The sequence below is a fragment of the Podarcis bocagei genome (assembly GCF_964188305.1).
Source record: "Podarcis bocagei genome assembly, chromosome: 4".
In the NCBI taxonomy this organism is placed as follows: Eukaryota; Metazoa; Chordata; class Lepidosauria; order Squamata; family Lacertidae; genus Podarcis; species Podarcis bocagei.
Genome location: NC_138128.1, coordinates 46,792,873 through 46,812,373, shown reverse-complemented (window position 1 = coordinate 46,812,373; position 19,501 = coordinate 46,792,873). Strand labels below are relative to the sequence as shown.

Genomic DNA, 19,501 nt, shown 5'->3' with positions numbered 1-19,501 from the left:
CTCACAATCACACCAAGAACCACTGTTTTAAGCTCCTTGGGACAGGGACCTTTCTGCTCATTCTTTGTAAAATGCCAAGTGCAGACATGATACTGTATGAAAATATTAATAGTTGTCAGCTAAACCTGTAGTGAAAGGAGGTGGTAGAACACTGAGGTGAAAGAATGGGCTGCAGCCAGCACTTCATGGTAGGAAACAACACTTTTGTCTTTGCATATAAAAACTCCCTGTAAGGAGAAAATGAACACATCCTGGAGAAATGTTCAGTGCCAGTAATCTCCCTGCTGGGCTAGTTTTCTCCTTGCAGGAGAAGCAGCACCGCTCACCTGTCTTCCCAACATCAAGCATCCCTGCCCATTACCGACAGCAAGAAGGGGAGAAAGTGAGGAGCTTGGTGCAAGAGCAGTGGCAAGTGGAGTGGCAGAACCAATCTGATGTACCTGCCACTATGCTCACACTGCACCAAGCTCCCTGCCACTGCATCCTTCCCCATCCTGGTAACTGGGAGTGACACTCAGGGTTGAGAAGCCTGGTGAGCAACGCTGGCCCACCTCACCAACTGTTACTGGTATCACCTCTGAATCCTCAATTTCATGCAAGCTTCCAATTGCTATTTTGGCCAACTTAAGAAGCCTAAATGGGAGAAATAGATATCTACAGTAAACAATACACATGAAAATGCTACATACAGTGGTACCTCGGGTTAAGTACTTAATTTGTTCCAGAGGTCCGTTCTTAACCTGAAACTGTTCTTAACCTGAAGCACCACTTTAGCTAATGGAGCCTCCCGCTGCTGCCGCGCCACCGCTGCACGATTTCTGTTCTCATCCTGAAGCAAAGTTCTTAACCTGAAGCACTATTTCTGGGTTAGCGGAGTCTGTAACCTGAAGCGTATGTAACCTGAAGCGTATGTAACCCAAGGTACCACTGTATTTATCTGCCTAAGCAAATTCAGCTGAGACTGTTCCAAGGTTGCAATGGAAATTAGGCAGAATGGATATGGGGAAATGACAGTACCGGCCTTAGTTATGCAGTATCCAACTGCATAACTTATCTGGGGTCTCAGAACATTCAGCTTTGATCTTGTCATTACTTCAGAAGGCAGCGTCCCTCAGCTGTCACCTTGAGAAGTATCAAGAAATAGTGACCCCCAAGGGATGGCAGTGTTCACAACTGTCAAAATGGACCCTGACACCTGGAGATGGGGATGTCATAGAAAGCTGGTCTCAAGAGGAAGATATTTTGTGCCATCTTAAAGACTCACAAATTTATTATGGCATAAGCTTTCATGGACCATTGTTCATTTCATCGGATGATCCAATGAAGTAAAGTGCCTGAAAGCTTATACTTATACCATTATTTAAAATGTGTTAGTCTTTAAGGTGCCACAAGATATGAGTTGCCAAAACAATTCACTGAGCTCTCCTGTGACACAAGCTTGGAAGTGCAATTTCAACAACTAACATTACAGTGGTACCTCAGGTTACAGACGCTTCAGGTTACAGATGCTTCAGGTTACAGACTCTGCTAACCCAGAAATAGTACCTCGGGTTAAGAACTTTCTTCTTTCCATGACCCACCCCCTAAAATCCCCAGGAGCCACAAGCAGAAATGAGAGTGTATGGAAGTTCTATCACACAGCTAAAACTCCTTGCACTAGTGAAACATTTGGATTCTGGCTTTAATAATTGCCGTGACTAGCCTGTCATAATGAAAGGGCCTTTTCAGTGGTGGCACACAGCCTTGGAATGCTGTCCCACTCTGATACCTTCACCACACCAGGTAATTTTATTTTCCCAGTCTGTGTCCTTTTTTGAACTGGTCCTATTGAATTATTTTTATGCTGCATTTTTAGATCTGCTACCTTTTAATGCCCTTTATGTTGTTTTTAAAGTAAGCTGTGAGCATAAACGTATCAGCCAATAGAGGGATAATTAATAAATTCTGCTTTGCATTAAGAAACCTTATACACCCTAGTTTAGAACTTCCATAGAGAATTGAGTTTGACAGCTTAGATTTGTGTCTTTCATGAACAAATTGGGGGAGATATGGCTACCCCATATTGGAATGTATTATGGGGATATTGAGGACTGCTTTTAGAATGGGAAAGTAGATTATACATTTTAATTAAACCAAATAACCCTTACTTATGCATTTCCCACTGCATATCTTTGATTGTATATTTGGCTCAGATCCCCTAAAGAGTTTTGCACTTTGTTACTGCTTTTCTCTTTTTTTGGCAGGAGGCAAGGCTAGCCTTCGTGCTTCAGATTACTGCTATCTCCCATGGGCTGTCCAGCAAGGCCTGGCACACCCCCAAGGTAAAAGCATGTGACTACAAACCGTTATAAGAGCCGTAACTAGTCTGTTGCAGGGACATTGCTTCCCTTTGTCTTCTTGTTCTTTGATTGCTGACCAAGCAGCAAACCACCTGGGGCAATGACTGTTCTACTGGCTGCCTTACTCTTGGGGCTGGCTCTCCTATCCTTCTGGAGGATGGCAAAAGGGAAACTGGAGCCCAAGGCAAACTACCCGAGATGCCTGCCATCCCTGCCAATCATCGGAAGCCTCTTTTATTTTATTGGACATACCCAGTACCATCTCTTTTTCCACAGATTGCAGCAGAAGTATGGCAGCCTCTACTCCTTGTACATGGGCTCCAGTTATGTAGTAGTGGTCCACGACTATACCCATGCCAAAGAGGTGCTGCTTAAGAAAGGAAAGATCTTTGGTGGCAGACCTCAAAAGGTAAGCAAGCTACAAGTGTCTTCCTTATTTCTAAGCCATGAAATTTGGTGGGTAGAGTGGAAGAGGTGATGAAACAACAGAGTACAGTCATACCTCGGATTACAGATGCTTTTTTTTGGGTTACAGACCGCCAAAACCCGGAAGTACCGGAACGGGTAACTTCCGGGTTTCAATGGTTGTGCATGCACAAAAGTGCTAAATTGCACTTTGCACATGCGCAGAAGCCCCGAATTGCAACCCGCATGTGTGCAGACACACCGCTGCAGGTTGCAAATGCTGCGGGTTGTGAATGTGCATTCTGCACGGATCACATTCGCAACCCGAGCGTCCACTGTATCTTCTTTTAAGTTCGTAACCAGAGGCACCACTGTATATTGTTAAGTTATGACCTGATGTCTGCAGCAGAAAACAGGGCGGTTTTAACATGAAAAGGGACATACAGGTGAAGAGCATTGAATCCTATAACCTCTCCTTTGTGTTCAGTCATCCCAGAAACATTATCCCCAGCCCAGAACAGGGTACTAGGATTGAGCTAGGCTAGAAGAAATATACCTGAAATTTACATGAGCTAGAAGAAATATACCTGAAATTTACATGAGTGATTGTGCATGGGAAATGAGGTGAGCAGTCATGGCTTGCTCTATCACATTGCATTCTGCCCTCAGCGAAAACTGTTGTAATTTTATGAACACTTCATCTTCATGCATTTGCTCTTCAGAGCATGATACAAGTGGGCTTCTGTGCTCCTTGAACGAAAGCATCACCTATTTTGTTCCTAAGGAAGAGTTACTACTTGGGTTGCTGAGTTAACTGCAGGTTATAAATTTCTGGAACTGGTTTATTGAATAAGATTATTGATACCTGTAGTACAGTATTCTCTACTCTGATTTGCAGCAGCACTCAAGGGCTTTGGCAGATTTCTTGCCAGTACCTAAGATCCTTCTAATAGAGCTGCCAAGGACTGAAACTGGCACCTTCTGCATAAAAAGCATGTGTTTCACCACTGAGATGTTGCCTTGCCACTCCTAACCTAATACAAAGAGAGAGAAAAATCTGGAGAGCAGCAGCATGGCCAGGAAGAGGCAGATTCTGATAGGCAGTTTTCTTCAGAGGAGTTAAGTTTCTGATTGATTATAACCCTTTCCTGTCCTATACGTTTCTGAACTTTCGAGGTGAAGAGGCAAGTGCTTTCATGCATTTTAGATTATACTTATTTTTCATTGAAACATTAGCCATAGCATGACTAAGTGCTTATGATCTATATGCATTATAGACATTACACAGTAAATATTCATTCAGTTTAAAATAAATAGATGTGGATCATGAGCTATGTGGTTCCTTTAGTATAATAAATTAATGTTTGCTGAGTTCTAGGTAGTACAGTGGATTTGTTCCGGAGGTCCATTCTTAACCTGAAACTGTTCTTAACCTGAAGCACCACTTTAGCTAATGGGGCCTCCTGCTGCCACTGTGCCGCCGGAACACGATTTCTGTTCTATCCTGAAGCAAAGTTCTTAACCCGAGGTACTAAGCGTATGTAACCTGAAGTGTATGTAACCCGAGGTACCACTGTACTTCCGCCTTTCTTTACTCAAATATACTTTGTGGCCTTAAGAGAAAGTGGCATGTTCACAAATTTTGTTTTCCTACCTTTCTGATGTCCAGGAATCATTTAGGTTCTTCTCCTAGGATGTTGACTTTGAGGAGGGATGTATATATATACAAAATCCAACAGCAAAACTACTTGACTATGCCATAAAACAAGGCTGATTGTAAGATCTGCAGCGCTGGAATGGTTCCAGAGGTGCTTTAGGAATTATTGACCTCTATCATATGTGGTGGTCGTGTTGCAAAGTGAGAAGCTTTTGGGAATTGGTCTATAATGAACTTAAAAAAATATACATTTCCCAAAAAGCCAGAAGCTTTTTTGTTAGGAATGGTCGGTAAAGAAATTAAAAAAGAAGATAAGATCTTGTTTCTATATGCCACGACAGCTGCAAGAATTATGTTAGCACAAAATTGGAAATTAGAAGTAATACCCAACATAAGTGAGTGGCAGGTTAAAATGATAAACTATGCTGAGCTTGATAGAATATCAGGAAGATTATGGGACCAAGGCGAACAGAAATTTCATGACAATTGGAAGAAATATTTATTGTATATGGAATCTAAAGTTCAGGTGACACTGGCGGGGTTGAAATAACTCTAACAGCGGGAAAGGCTTATGTAAAAGAGTTAAAAAGTACGCGACTATATAATTTATTCGATACTTACCAAAGGAGTGGAGGGAAGTCCAAGGTTCAGTTGAGACTAACTCAGTTATGTATTTTATTTATGATTTGTGAAGTGAATATAATTTGTATAAGGTATGTGGTGGATTTTTTGTTTATGTTTTTCCTGTATATATGTGCAAATATGAATAAAATTTATGAAATAAAAAAATTATTGGTCTTGGCCTCTGAGTAATATGCAACATTTAATAACCTTTCAAAGAATTTCCCAATTTTATGACCCAGATAAATTCCTGCACCTTCTGCTTTGCTTAAAAAAAAAGTGCAGCCGTAACGAAAATAAAGAAAACAAAGAATCAGAAATGTAAACCAGAAAGTGTTTGATTCTTCATTTTCTTGTTAAGGTAGCATTTTTTAACAATTCAATAAAATAATTTTAATAAATAAATGAATTGCTGCACCTCTTAAATTACACCCTCATACCTCTTCAGAATGAATGCAGGTTCCCTAATATACAGATGAAAAGGCACTAATGTTGCAGTATTATGTCTACAGTGGTACCTTGGTTTAAGAACAGCCCTGTTTACAAACTATTCAGTATAAGAGCTCCACAAAACCGGAAGTAGTGTTCTGGTTTACGAACTTTAACTCGGTGTAAGAACAGAAGCCAAATGGTGGAAGGGCACTGGCGGCGGGGGCCTCATTAGGGAAAGTGCGCCCCGGTTTAAGAATGGTTTTGGTTCCAGAATGGACTTCTGGAACGGATTAAGTTTGTAAACCAAGGTACCACTGTATTCAGAAGTAAGTTCTATTACATTCACTAGAGCTTACTTACAGCCAAGTGTAGGACTGCAGCCAAAATCTGTTTTAATTCCAGGATCAAGGAACATCATCTCTTCTGTAAAAAGAGAACACTTCTGGGAGAAAATAGGCTTTTAACATACAAAACTGGTTTGCATATTTTTGCCCATTTTAAGCCATAATAATTAGGGAATAACAAACCTGTATCAGTGATATTGTGAATAACTTTTCGGTCTGAAGTGGCTTTAAAAAGTAAATTTTAATCAAATGCAGAAGAATGAATCTGATGAAAATAGTTGTTTGTGTTTTTCCTCCTTTCAAGTAAAATAAAACTACAATGCTGTTAAGTTTTCTTCTTCGTTGATTCAAGGTGACAACAGACTTGCTGACTCGAAACGGGAAAGACATTGCATTTGCCAATTACAGCCCAGTCTGGAAGGTTCAGCGCAAGCTGGCACATTCTGCACTCTCCATGTTTGGAAAGGGTTCTCTGGCCCTGGAGAAAATCAGTAAGTAAACAAAGGAAATGTTGGGATTGCTGTAAGAGAATTCCAAGAAGGGAGCTGAGGAGAGAAGATCCTAGTGATGACTCTTGTGGCCAAAACATTAGGGTAATTTGCTCCTCTTTGGCTGAATAACACTTTAAGCATTTGTTTTCAGAGCAGTGTTCATTCCCCTCCAGCCAGAGTGCATATATACACATCACCAGAATTTAGGCACACACCACAAACCTCAGGTTGAGCTTAGGGAGGAATCTGTTTTTCCAGGTTGCAGCTGAAACTGGATTTATGCCATCACTCACTGATCAGCTGGTGCTCGCATCACTCTTGAAACCACCTCCTTACCTGCCTTCTCAGAACAGATATTGAAATAGAAAAATGATAGTTATGTGCAAAAATGTTTTTTTAAGAGAGTTTCAAACAATTTTTTAAGCAGATAAATTCAAGTACCTGAAAAATAAAGCAATGTGAAAGTCCACCTGAAACATTGGGGGGGGGGCACAGAGGGGTGGCAACCAAATTAAATTATGTGTGTCCATTCAGGAGTGAAGGTGCAGGGGGAAAAGAACTAGAGGAAGTGTGCACCCATTCCCAGTTCTATACTTCTATACTTGCTCTGAATGTTAAGTCTGTTTCCAACCATTGGTACAGTGTTTGGGTGCAGTTGTGTTTGGCTGCCTAAACCTTTCAGAGATTGAATTCCATCTAATAGCCATATGCTGGTTTATGCTGGAGCAACTGTGCTCTTTTGGGGAGGGAGCATTATCTTTCTAGAACTACACTTTGAATACGGTAATTTCAGGCATGCATTAGGCACCTGCAACTTTAGGAGTAGCAATCAGATTTCCTTACAAATATTTTCTTTGTACAGTATTATATATTCTTCTCATCACACAGACTACTGGGGTTCAGGTGAATCATGGATTTGTAGTGTAATGGTTTTTAAAAACAAAAACAAAACTGTATTATATAATGTGAAAAGGTCTAACAGAATACAAATAATCTCAAAGAGCAACACAAAATATATATATAAAGCAGGATGTCCCAGTTGAATAACTATAGGAAACACATGATCACTGGGACAAAGAAAATTAGATATAATGTACTGGACCATATCCCATCTAGGCATGTCCCCCTAATATATTGCAGCCAATCTTTGGGGTCAATTAAAAAGAAAACTCTTTGCAGGGAGGAGCAGCTGTGATTCTGATTGTCTTCTATACGTATAGGAGTTAATTTTCTCAGCCTGCATCAGATTGGAAGTATCATATGGGAGGAAAGGGGAGCAGGAAGGAGACTGTACAAAATTCTTAGTACAAGGCATTGTCTTGTTTTGTCCTTTACTGTCACTTAGTGGTAGTGGTCAGAACTTACTTGCAGTGTGGCCAAAGAAATACTCTTTATCAGTCTCTTTCTGTTAAAAAAAAAGTAAAACAAGAATAGACAAGATCTCAAATTATACTGTGAATGACAGGAACAATGGAATAGCTACCCAGACAGCAAGGATTCTTAATATGGGAAGTAATATAGTCACTTCAGAAAGATAATGACCTCCCGACAAAGCCATTATCAAGTTTGTGGAGGAACTGGCTTTGAACCCTTGTCTCCCAATGTGGAACCAGCATTCTTATCTGCTGGATTACCCTGTCTATTTCAAAGTTGCTCCATCTCCAAATCTGGGTTGCCAGTGTCCCTCAGTTTCATCCTTTCATCTTTATTCATAACCACCTTCTTCTAGCTCCTAAAAGTTTTAACATCCCTTCATGCATCTCTTCTTTTAGTCTGTCAAGAAGCAGCTACTTTGTGTGAACTTCTGAGTGCTAAACAGGATTTGCCCCTGGACATGGCACCTGAACTGGCACGTGCTGTTACTAATGTGGTGTGCACCATCTGCTTTAACTCATCCTACCAGCGTGGAGACCCTGAGTTTGAGTCCATGCTCCAATATAGCCAAGGCATTGTGGATACTGTAGCCAAGGAGAGCATGTTGGATATCTTCCCATGGCTTCAGGTGAGAGCTGGTGGGAAGGGCTAGCAACTAAATAACACATTTTCACCTGATTTGCCATTCTTCATTAAGAGAGGTTGAGGAGAGAGGGTTAGGTACTCTTTTAGGATAGATAGATAGATAGATAGATAGATAGATAGATAGATAGATGATAGATAGATAGATGATAGATGATAGATAGATGATAGATAGACAGTTATTCGAGTGGGCAATAGCATATAGATCAGCTAACCTAGAATTCTATGTGAGGGAGGGGAAAAATCACTTTGTGTTCATTGAACAGAATGTGTTCTTTGACTGGGCAAAATCCATAGTTACTTGTTTCAATAGGATATATTTGATGCAGATATTCTGTACTTCCATGTGCATGCACATCATGTCAATCTTTGCAGCGTATAGAAAGTCAGAATAGAGACCCATAAGGTTTTACTGGAAGAGAAATCATACTAAGTTATACAGTGGTACCTCAGGTTAAGTACTTAGTTCGTTCTGGAGGTCTGTTCTTAACCTGAAACTGTTCTTAACCTGAAGCACCACTTCAGCTAATGGGGCCTCCTGCTGTCGCTGCACCGCCGCTGCACGATTTCTGTTCTCATCCTGAAGCAAAGTTCTTAACCCGAGGTAATATTTTTGGGTTAGCAGAGTCTGTAACCTGAAGCATATGTAACCCGAGGTACCACTGTACAGGGATTTTGAGGCATGTGCAGGATGCCAGAAGCATCTAATCAGATCACAGTCTACATTACACGGAACAGATCTGTCTGCTACATAACCCTTAGTGGCAGGGATTAACACAGGAGTTCTGGAGAGGGGATTATTTTCTGCAGACAGGAAAAGAATTGTCATTATGGTTGTTTCTTTCTCCAGTTCTTTCCCAATAAAGACCTGGTACTGCTGAGGAAGTGTGTGGAAGCAAGAGATCAGCTCCTACAGCAGAAGTTTGCAAAACATAAAGTAAGTAGAATACACTTAATATTATTGTTATTAATTACCTTTTCTTCACCCTAAGGTCCCAGGGTGGGTTACAACAATTAAAACACAATATTAAAAACACTTAAAAATAACTTACACACACAGAAGTAAGGTGGGTCCTAAAAATATGCACCTCAAGTCTCAAAAGCCAGGGTAAAGAGATGCATAGAGTAGCAAACCCAGCAAAAGAGAGAAAGCTGTTTCATGGAGATGAGGATCTGTGGATAAAAGCAATGAGCATCATAGCAAAGATGAAAATGGTACTCCAATATGGATCACAATTAGAACACAATTTTGGATGATGAGAGAAAAGAGAAGGAGAGAAAGATGTGTGCATAAAGAAGGATCCTGCTTCAAGACTCTACGTCTTACCTTCTCCCACCTTTTTAACAATAGGCACACAAGTGGGAAGAAGCCTCAGTTCTGGTGCCTCAGTTCTGGAGCTCTCAGTCACCAGGTGTCCTAAACCAGGAAGATGGGGGGATGTTGGCACAGTAAGAAATGCTAAATTGGACAGAGCACATAGAACAGAAAGATCCTACATGCTTTGCTGTCATGTCCGTTGAAGCCCAGTTATTTAAAAAGAAATGCAATATTTTATATATCATTTGTGAACCGCAGTCATTCTCAGAATCGTTCACAACAATAACAATCAGACTCATGGGCAAACCGTATTACCCTCACTATAACAGAACTGGAATATCAGGTGCTGTTAGTGGCATCAACAATGGGATTGTGTGGCAGGGCATTACTGTGTTCTTCCTGTCAAGACAGTGGTTATACTTTTGGGGTTAGCTGCGGGAAAGCCAGTTTCAAATCCTTGCTCAGCTTTGATTAATGTTCAGGGTAGCCTTGGGCACTAATCTACCGCACAAGTTTATTCTTCTTGTGAAACTAAAAAATGCTACTCTGAGCTTCTCACCTCCATAAAAGCCAAAGTCACTTTTCACAGTGACTAAGATTCATTCATTCACTTAACGTATGGGCAGAGATCAGGGCTGGCCCAAGAGACACCCAAGTATAGGGTGGTATATAAATAATAAGAATAAGAATAATAAGAATGATCAGGCTGCAATACCAGAGAGTAAGTGCTATTGAGCTCAGTGGGACATACTTCTCAATAGACAGAGTCTTGCAGTGTAAGGCTCAATTTACAATAAACAAATAAAACACTCCTCATGTTCCCTAAAAAAATTGCTGGCTGCTGAACCATTACAGTGTGAATTACTTCCAAGCAAATAGGCTTTGCAGGACAGGACTGCAGCCATTAGATATATAAAAAAAACTAATCTATACTGACTCGCCCATTTCATACTTTTGCCCATGTTCCAAAATGTTATATTGATCTCAACAGAATTTATTTCAAATTAGTGGGCATATAGTCACAGCTTCAGAATTTTAAAACAAGATTTGTATTTTATATTTTATTTCCCTCTTACGTGTTTTGGGGGAGGTCTGACAGTGGCAGTGGCTGGCAGCTGGCATTTTTAAAGACTTATGACAGTAGTTGTTTGGGGGTTGGGGGTAGGTAGATGATGGTCTAGACCTTAAATTGTCGCTCGATCTTAGCCCACAGTTGCTTTCATCTTCTACCCAGGAAACGTTCAGTGATGACGATTCTGCCAATTGTTTATTAAATGTACTACTGAGAGCCAAACTCAACATGGAAAACAACAACAGTCATCTGTTGCCTGGGCAGGAGCTGACGGACGACCACCTGCTCATGACAGTGGCTGACATCTTTGGAGCTGGTGTGGAGACGACCACAACTGTGTTGAAGTGGATTGTGCTCTATCTCCTGCACTACCCAGAGGTACAGCTCCTCTAGTCCTGCCCAAATTCCTGGGGATTCTTGACAGTGTGTTATGTGAACAAGACAGAGAAGAGTAGCATAAAATGCAATCCTATGCAAGCCCCACGTCGATTCCTGCATTGCAGGGAGTTGGGCTAAATGACCCTCTTGGTACCTTCCAACCCTACAATTCTATGATTCTATGAAACAGTTGATATCAACTAATGCAAACAAGTCAGGATGAATGCTCAATAAATAGGTCATTTGGAAATAGGGATGGGGGAGAATTTTGATGCCGTTCTCATTTAAAGGTGAACTTATCTAATTCATACTTTCGGAAACAGTATGTGAACCAAAAGAAAGCCATCCTTCAAAATTAACACGTCGCTGAATTATGCAATGCAGTTCTCCTACCAAGTAATGGGTACCAAAAGTGCATATACTAGGGTAAAGTATACATATAAATGCATGTATTAGTTAAAATAACACAGAAAAGTGCATTATATTTGGGGGGAGGAATTGCTTTGCAAAAAATGCATATTTGGGCAAAATTGTATACAAAAATGTACAGATTGGGAGAAATTTGTGCTAAAATGCTGATGAATTTTTCACGAGGACTTTAAAAAGAAATCACAAAAGGATGTGGAACTGAATTTAAAATGAGAAACTGAGAGAATTTGAAACTGAAAGATTTGCTCTTTCCTATCTGGAAGTGACCTTTCTTCATGGAACTGCACCATTTTTAGAGGCATGGAGAGGGGGAATCACCCAATCCACACACTGATGACCGCATACAGTAATTAAAAATGGCTCCCTTATGTTCCAGCCCTCCCCAAACAAGCAATACCATAGCTTCCCGCACTCCTCTGTAAGCACAGGAGGTCCTGGTAAATGGGAAGTGGAAAAGCTGTTATCCACTAGCGGTGTAGTTTCTCACACCTACTGCGTGAGCAAAGGAATTAATACATGAAGCCCTATTTCAAAAGTACATGAAGAGGCAGTAGCTTTCTTTCCACTGTTGAGTCTGATTTGTCTAACTCTTCCACACTTCCCAGGTGCAGCAAAAGATCCAAGAGGAACTGGATCAGAAACTTGGCTTTAACAGATTTCCTCAGCTTGATGACCGGCAGCACTTGCCTTATTTGGACGCTACCATTAGTGAAACTCTGCGCATCCGGCCTGTAGCTCCACTCCTTATCCCACACGAGGCATTGGCAGATACAAGGTAAAGTCCATTTCCAAAAGTGAGATCTGCTGCAAAGCTGAGGTGTGGAAGGAGACATAAGGGCATCAGTAAGAGGAAGCGGGTGATGCTGTGGTCTAAACCACTGAGCCTAGGGCTTGCCGATAGGAAGGTCGGCGGTTCAAATCCCCGCGACGGGGTGAGCTCCCATTGCTCAGTCCCCACTCCTGCCCACCTAGCAGTTCGAAAGCACGTCAAAGTGCAAGTAGATAAATAGGTACCGCTCCAGCGGGAAGGTAAATGGTGTTTCTGTGCGCTGCTCTGGTTTCACCAGAAGCAGCTTAGTCATGCTTGCCACATGACCCGGAAAAACTGTCTGCGGACAAATGTCGGCTCCCTCGGCCAGTAATGCGAGATGAGCGCCACAACCCCAGTCGTTCGCGACTGGACTTAACTGTCAGGAGTCCTTTACCTTTACCTTTTTAAGAGTAAGCCACTGATGGCCTTTGTCTTTCTGCAGCATTGGGAAATACGACATTCCTAAGGGAGCTCACGTTGTGATTAACCTGTGGTCCATTCACCATGATGAGAAAGAGTGGGACAAGCCAGGGGAATTTAATCCAGGTGAGTCTGCCACATTGCCTCCTGGCATGTGTGTGTGTTTGTGTGTGTGTGTGTGCTGTTTAAATTCCCTTTTTGTCTGGGCAGGGTGGATTTTCAACACACTTTTTCTATTCCTTTTCCAGCCCAGTAACTGAAACTGACTTGGTCACATCTCTGGCGGGCTGGGGACAAAGGTGAAAGCTGTTTCCTAGTTTTGCTGGATCTCTCAGCAGCCTTTGATACCATCAACCATGACATCCTTCTGGAGCTGGGGGCACTGTCATACAGTGGTTCCGCTCCTTCCTCCTGGGCCGTGCCCAGAAAGTGGTGTTGGGGGATGAGTGTTCAAACCTCTGGGCTCTCACTTGTGGGGTACCTCAGGACTCTATCCTCTCCCCCATGCTTTTTAACATCTATATGAAGCCGCTGGAGAGATCATCAGGGGGTTTGGACTGGGTGTTCATCAGTATGCAGATGACACCCAGCTCTACCTCTCTTTTAAATCAGAACCAGTGAAGGTGGTGAATGTCCTGTGTGAGTGTCTGGAGGCAGTTGGAGGATAGATGGCAGCTAACAGATTGAGGTTGAACCCTGACAAGACAGAAGTACTGTTTCAGGGGGGACAGGGGGCTGGTAGGTGTGGGGAACTCCCTGGTCCTGCGTTATAGAGTTACTGTCCACAGGCACATTTGGGAAGGGTCTGTAGCAGATGTGAAGAGCCTTCGGCCCTCCAAATATTTGTTTATTTCAACACTGTGTATACTGCTTGATCACAGCAATACTGGAGGAGCATTATAATAAGACTAAAAATGAGTTAAAACAATAAAATCAGAATTCATTCAGAAAGCCTGCTGGAATAATTAAAAAAGTCTTCGGTAGGTGCCATAAGTGCAACAGGAAGACAGGAGTGCCACAAAACTGGGCCCACAGTACTGAATGTACGAGCCAGGGATATAATGAGCAGGGATATAAGGGATCAGGTACGAGGTGTCCTGGACCCAACTTGTTAAGGGGCTCATTAAAGAATACAAGAACCATGAACATGATCTGGTAGCATAGGAACTACAACTCCCATCAGCCTCAGCAAGCATGGCCAAGGACCAGGGATGATGGGAGTTATAACTCAGCAACATCTGGAGGGTCAAAGTTTCCCTTCATCTGGTCTATAGAGATATTCCAGCCAAGTTCTTGTATGGTATCAGTTTATGTTTTATTTATGTTTCCTGGGGATATGTTTATGTGTGTTCTTCCTCCCACACAGGACGTTTCCTGGATAAGGATGGGAAGAGAATCGCCTCTCCCTCACCCAGTTATCTTCCCTTTGGAGCTGGTATCCGGGTTTGTTTGGGAGAAGTACTGGCCAAGATGGAGCTGTTCCTCTTTATAGCGTGGACCTTGCAGAGATTCACACTCAGCGTCCCTCAAGGCCACACATTGCCTGAACCAGAGGGGAAATTTGGAGTTGTGCTTCAAGTACCAAATTTCAAAGTGAAGGCCACACTGCGGGAAGCTTGGAAGGCCAAAGTAAGAGAGGAGTGACGTTATTTGGCTCTCAGACAGCCTCCCTAAATGGAAAGAGACCAAAAATTACTTCAGCTGGTTCAGTAAAAGTTTTGCTGGATAAGTGTGTCAAGAAGGGGAAGTAAATTGCTTGGTCAAGGACACGAGCCACTATCTACGTAATAGAATATATTAGGCACATTGGACAAAGGCAGAAAGGAACCACAGTTCATAAGAAACTTTTTTGACATCGAAAGTTGCATCTTCTTCCATCTCTCCCTCAGACTCCAATGGAATAACTCAGAATGCAGTGTTTTGCATGGCAGAGCAGTGACAACACTGAAGTGTCTCTAAACAAAGAGGTCACCCCATTTGTCTCCCATTGCTGGACTCCTGTCATTAACCTATACTGTTAATTTTATTTCAGTGATCTTAACCTGTGGAACACAGCTCACCCATTTAGATATGAACTTTGTCCCTTCTGTGTCCTCCCATTCTTATTTTTTGGCGCCGCCATTGACGTTAGCACAGGATCCTCAAATGCTTGTGCTGAAAGATCTGGTCATGATTAGTTAGGAAATCAACAGACACCAGCCAAAGCACTAGCACAACAAATTAGGGAAAGCCCTGGTTTGAGAAGAGCATGCATAAAACAAGGACAGAGTGCTGCAAAACCATTGTCATGGGTCTTATGTAACTTAACTATGAGCACCAGAGGCAGATGGGAATACTGTGATGTCTCTGTTGCTTGCCAGTACCTATGGACAGCAGCAAAAAATCCACAACCTTGAACGCAACCCATTTTATGTCCTAGTACTTTCTGTAGAGAGGGGAGAACATTAGCTGTCCAATGACGGGATTAAAATAGCTTTAGGAAGTGTGTCGGAAGAAAAGCGAAACTGGTTGGTTCTTATCTAGGGGGAGCTCAGGCAGAAGCTGTGGATATAACATCAAATTATAAGGGGGTTACTTCAAGGAAGAAAAATAGCTCTCATTTAAAGCCAGGGTATAGTTAGGGAGGTCTAATCAGCTGGCTTTACAGTGGGTGAGAAGAGCAACGGCCTCATACCTCAGCTGGAGTCTGTTCACACCATGTTCAAAACTGAGGCCTATGCAGTACAGGAGAGTTAAACGAAACTGTGTCTTCTGGATGTTGATGGACTATAAGTCCCATCCCTAATCATTGGCCATTCTGGGGGGGACTGATGGGAGTTGAAGTCTAACAATATCTGGAAGGCCACATGTTATCCATTCTTGCAGTAAAAGCCTTCTGCTACAAGGATAGGGCTTCCTCAGATTTATAGGGCTATTCACTTGTATCACTACAGAGAAGAAGCCAGAAACTAATTTCACCCACTTCCTAATTTGGTACAGCTTACTTCTACCCCACTATATCCTCCCTCTAGAAATACCATTGAGTTTAGTTACCTACATCCTATTTCTCTCATATACAGCTTTTCTTCCACCCACATATTTTTGACTTTCCACCTGGTGTTATGCTCAGTACAACTGCCAAAAGGGTTTTTTCTTTTTTCAATTTGCTTTTCTGTTTTATCATATCATCAACGCATACTGTGTTACAGTCAGACACAGGACAATTGGGGGAAAAACAAACATATATATACAACACATATATATGAATAATAATGGTAACATAGCTTATTCCTTCAGTTTATTTGACTCTTATAAACCTTAGTTTTTACTCCCCTTCCAATCTTTCCATGGTTTCCTAAGTGCTATCTTATCAACTGCGTTTTCTTATTCTACTAAGTTGTTTTCAGTACCTTATATTATCCCACTTTGTAACATCTACTGCTGAGTGTTTTTTCTCAGCCTGTTACGATTATTTTCTTGTTATAATATTTTTCCATATAATCTATATATAATGTCCAGTCTTCTTTTAAATTCTTATACAGTGGTACCTCAGGTTACATACACTTCAGGTTACAGACTCCGCTAACCCAGAAATAGTACCTCGGGTTAAGAACTTTGCTTCAGGATGAGAATAGAAATTGTGTGGTGGCCGCATGGCGGTAGCGGGAGGCCCCATTAGCTAAAGTGGTGCTTCAGGTTAAGAACAGTTTCAGGTTAAGAACGGACCTCTGGAACGAATTAAGTACGTAACCAGAGGTACCACTGTAGTTCTTTTTTAATGCATAACTAGCAGTGAATTTTAAGTTTGTTTTCCACAATTGTTCCCACAGGTTCAAATCAATATTATGACCCACATCTTGTGCCCATTTGATCACAGATGATTTTACCAATTCTTCTTTCGTTTCCCAATCAAGTAATATCCTATACATTTTAGATAAATTTTTAACTCTAAATTTTAATATTTCTTTTTCAAATTTTGATGGTTATTCTGAGAATCCCAATTTCTTATCTACCTTAGATTTTGAATTGATTTGGTGATAATTTAGCCAGTCCAACACGTACCCTTTAATCTCTTCATTTTTCCCCTTATTTTTGGTTCTCCTTCTGAGATGTCTAGCAATTCATTATTGGTACCCCAGTTGTCACTCATATTAATTCCCCCCACCCTCTTGTCTCAGCTTCTACTGGGAGTAATCACTTTGGTGTTTCGTTTTCTAACAATTTTTTGTATTTTTGCCATACTAATTTTTTTCTAATAACATGATTGGTGAAGCTTTTACATATTCCAGCTTTGCCGGACCAAATGCCAGCCGTATTTGACATCATGGCCCTCCAAGTTTAGCAACTATGTATTTTCTAGAGATAAAGGTAAAGGGACCCCTGACCATTAGGTCCAGTTGTGAACAACTCTGGGGTTGCGGCGCTCATCTCGGTTTATTGGCCGAGGGAGCCAGCGTACAGCTTCCGTGTCATGTGGCCAGCATGACTAAGCCACTTCTGGCGAACCAGAGCAGCGCACGGAAACGCCGTTTACCTTCCCGCCGGAGTGGTATCTATTTATCTACTTGCACTTTGACGTGCTTTCGAACTGCTAGGTTGGCAGGAGCAGGGACCAAGCAACGGGAGCTCACCAAGTCGCGGGGATTCGAACTGCCGACCTTTTGGTCGGCAAGTCCTAGGCTCTGTGGTTTAACCCACAGCGCCACCCGCGTCCCTATTTTCTAGCAATACCCAGTCTTTAATTCAACACAGGTAGGGAGCTTCAAAATTCAATTCTAAGTCAGGGAGTGCAAAACCTCCTCTGTCTTCTATGTCGATAAGGATCATATGTTTTATCCTAGGTTTCTTCCCCCTCCAGATAAACTTAGACAGATCTTTTCACCAATTTTTCAGACATCGTGTATTGTTAAGTATTGGGGTCATTTGCAATAAGAATAGCATTAGAAGAAATTAGGGAAAATTACCAGCTGAAAAATATGAGAAAAAAGCGAAGTACTTAGGAGTGTGGCTATAGGTAAATAATCATAACATCTATATAGATAATTATGTAAGGACTTGGAAAGAAATTAAAAAAGACTTAGATAGATGAAGCAGAATGCAATTATCATTAATGGGGAGAATCTCGGCAATAAAAATGAATATTCTCCCCAAAAATACTAAAAGGGTTTTATTTTTATTACTTATTTTGGAATATATAAATCTGATTTGGGGACTATTTATTCAGCCAAGGGTTGACAGGGCGTGAACCCCATTAAGCTTCTGATTAAACATGGTTAGTTTGCATACCATTTGCAGCAGGGACTCTAAATTGAGGGGGGTGATAATTATTCAATAAATATGATTCAATAAAGTTGTCCTAGGTTTTATTAACACAAACAAATTTTGCTTTTTAAAAATGCTAAGCTTTCTCGCTAAAAGCAACAATCCTACACTATTTACCTGGGAACAAACCACACTGGAAATTTCTTCCAATAGAATGGCAGCATAACTTAGCTAAAAATGATTAAAATATAACAACTAGTAAATTAGGAAGCTTCAGCTATTTCAGAAGGGAATATTTGCTATACTCCTATGCTCAGATTGCTTCGAAGCAAAGATCACCATATTCAACATGACGTACTCCATGTTGATGTTGTCTAATTCTACAAAGTTACTGAAAGGTTTATAGAACTACAATCACAATTGCTTTCTTGGTTGGTTGATTCCTCTATTAGTATATTTGCCACTAGACCTATAGACCCCGTTCTCCATATTCCTTGTATGCATGGATGAACTTGTGTGCATATTTTACCATCTTTGCTTCACATTTACCATGGTTTTATGATCTACATGTATTATGGATTCTGGCTGAATTAAAGCATATCCCTCAGCAATTGATGTCACATTTCACTGAAGTAGAGAGCATGTACATTTGTCCTGGTCATAAAAGCAAAAGGTAAAAGGTGCAAGTGTGCAGAGAAGCTAGAGATTGTTTTATATTATTTGAACTCACAGTATACAAAATAGCACCAATAACAGAAGTCACACCGAATAGGAACCATCCTACCATCTCTTCAGTCCCCAAAGGCCAGATGAAGGCTTTAACTGATGTGGGAAAGACGTCATCCAGGAGAACAAATGTCTCTCTGATGGGCGGGAGTTCCAAAACTGATCAAATTTGGCTACACAGTGACATTACTGGAGGCAGACAAAACCGTCACACTGCCTTCAATGTGAAGAGGCAGGAGAGAAACACCACCCTTACCCAGTCAACTTCCTATTTTGCCATCCTGGTTTAGTTGCCTATTAGCATTCCCCTCTCCCAGGCCAACTATACATGTATGCAGTTGCAGGACTGGTTGAAGCAGAATGTGGATGAAGACCCACAACTGTATGCACATCCCACTGAAAGCAGTACAGGGGAGGTGGACAATACCCACATTCAGATGAGAATCCGAACAAAGGTGTTGTTCATCTTTCAACAGGAAGCACATTTCAACAGAATGGGCATCCATAGTCTACCGCAATTAGTCAACATGGCCAGGATGAATGAGCATCAGTCTGGCTGTTTCAGCAACTCTTCTGCACGTTACCTGCCTTGATAACAGTTTGCATATACTGGGGAGCTCGCTAGATGGCACCAGCTCACACATATTTACAACAGTTCCTCAAGATTATGATACAAGTCACTCAGCTGCCGTTGCAGTATTAAAAGATTCCAAAAATGAGAAATTCCAAAATACCAAAGTATCACAAAATAATGTGCAAGCTTTTGAGTTCTTAAGAACTCTAAATCAGGCTAGATGGTAA

The 19,501-nt window shown here is 41.4% G+C and overlaps 1 protein-coding gene and 1 long non-coding RNA gene across 4 annotated transcripts; one reads left to right on the top strand and one right to left on the bottom strand.

Moving 5' to 3' along the window:
- The first annotated feature begins 1,565 nt into the window (after positions 1-1,565).
- CYP17A1 (cytochrome P450 family 17 subfamily A member 1) lies at positions 1,566-18,585 on the top strand. Of its 3 annotated transcripts, XM_081191268.1 has the most exons (9): positions 1,566-2,445; positions 2,637-2,748; positions 6,151-6,289; positions 8,062-8,291; positions 9,156-9,242; positions 10,858-11,073; positions 12,108-12,277; positions 12,756-12,859; positions 14,100-18,585. In XM_081191268.1, exons 2-9 carry the CDS (start codon positions 2,653-2,655, stop codon positions 14,375-14,377), a joined length of 1,320 nt encoding a protein of 439 aa, XP_081047394.1. In that variant the 5' UTR covers positions 1,566-2,445; positions 2,637-2,652; the 3' UTR covers positions 14,378-18,585. The 3 variants fall into 3 exon arrangements, with proteins under 3 accessions (XP_081047394.1, XP_081047393.1, XP_081047395.1); XM_081191267.1 differs by having other exon boundaries at positions 1,566-2,748; XM_081191269.1 differs by lacking the exon at positions 14,100-18,585 and adding an exon at positions 12,982-13,785 and having other exon boundaries at positions 1,566-2,748.
- LOC308585555 lies at positions 6,151-10,851 on the bottom strand. The gene is made up of 3 exons (XR_014007482.1): positions 9,358-10,851; positions 7,655-7,694; positions 6,151-6,276 (listed from the first exon to the last, which is right to left on the bottom strand). It is a non-coding gene; the product is annotated as an uncharacterized lncRNA (long non-coding RNA).
- Positions 18,586-19,501: the final 916 nt, after the last annotated feature.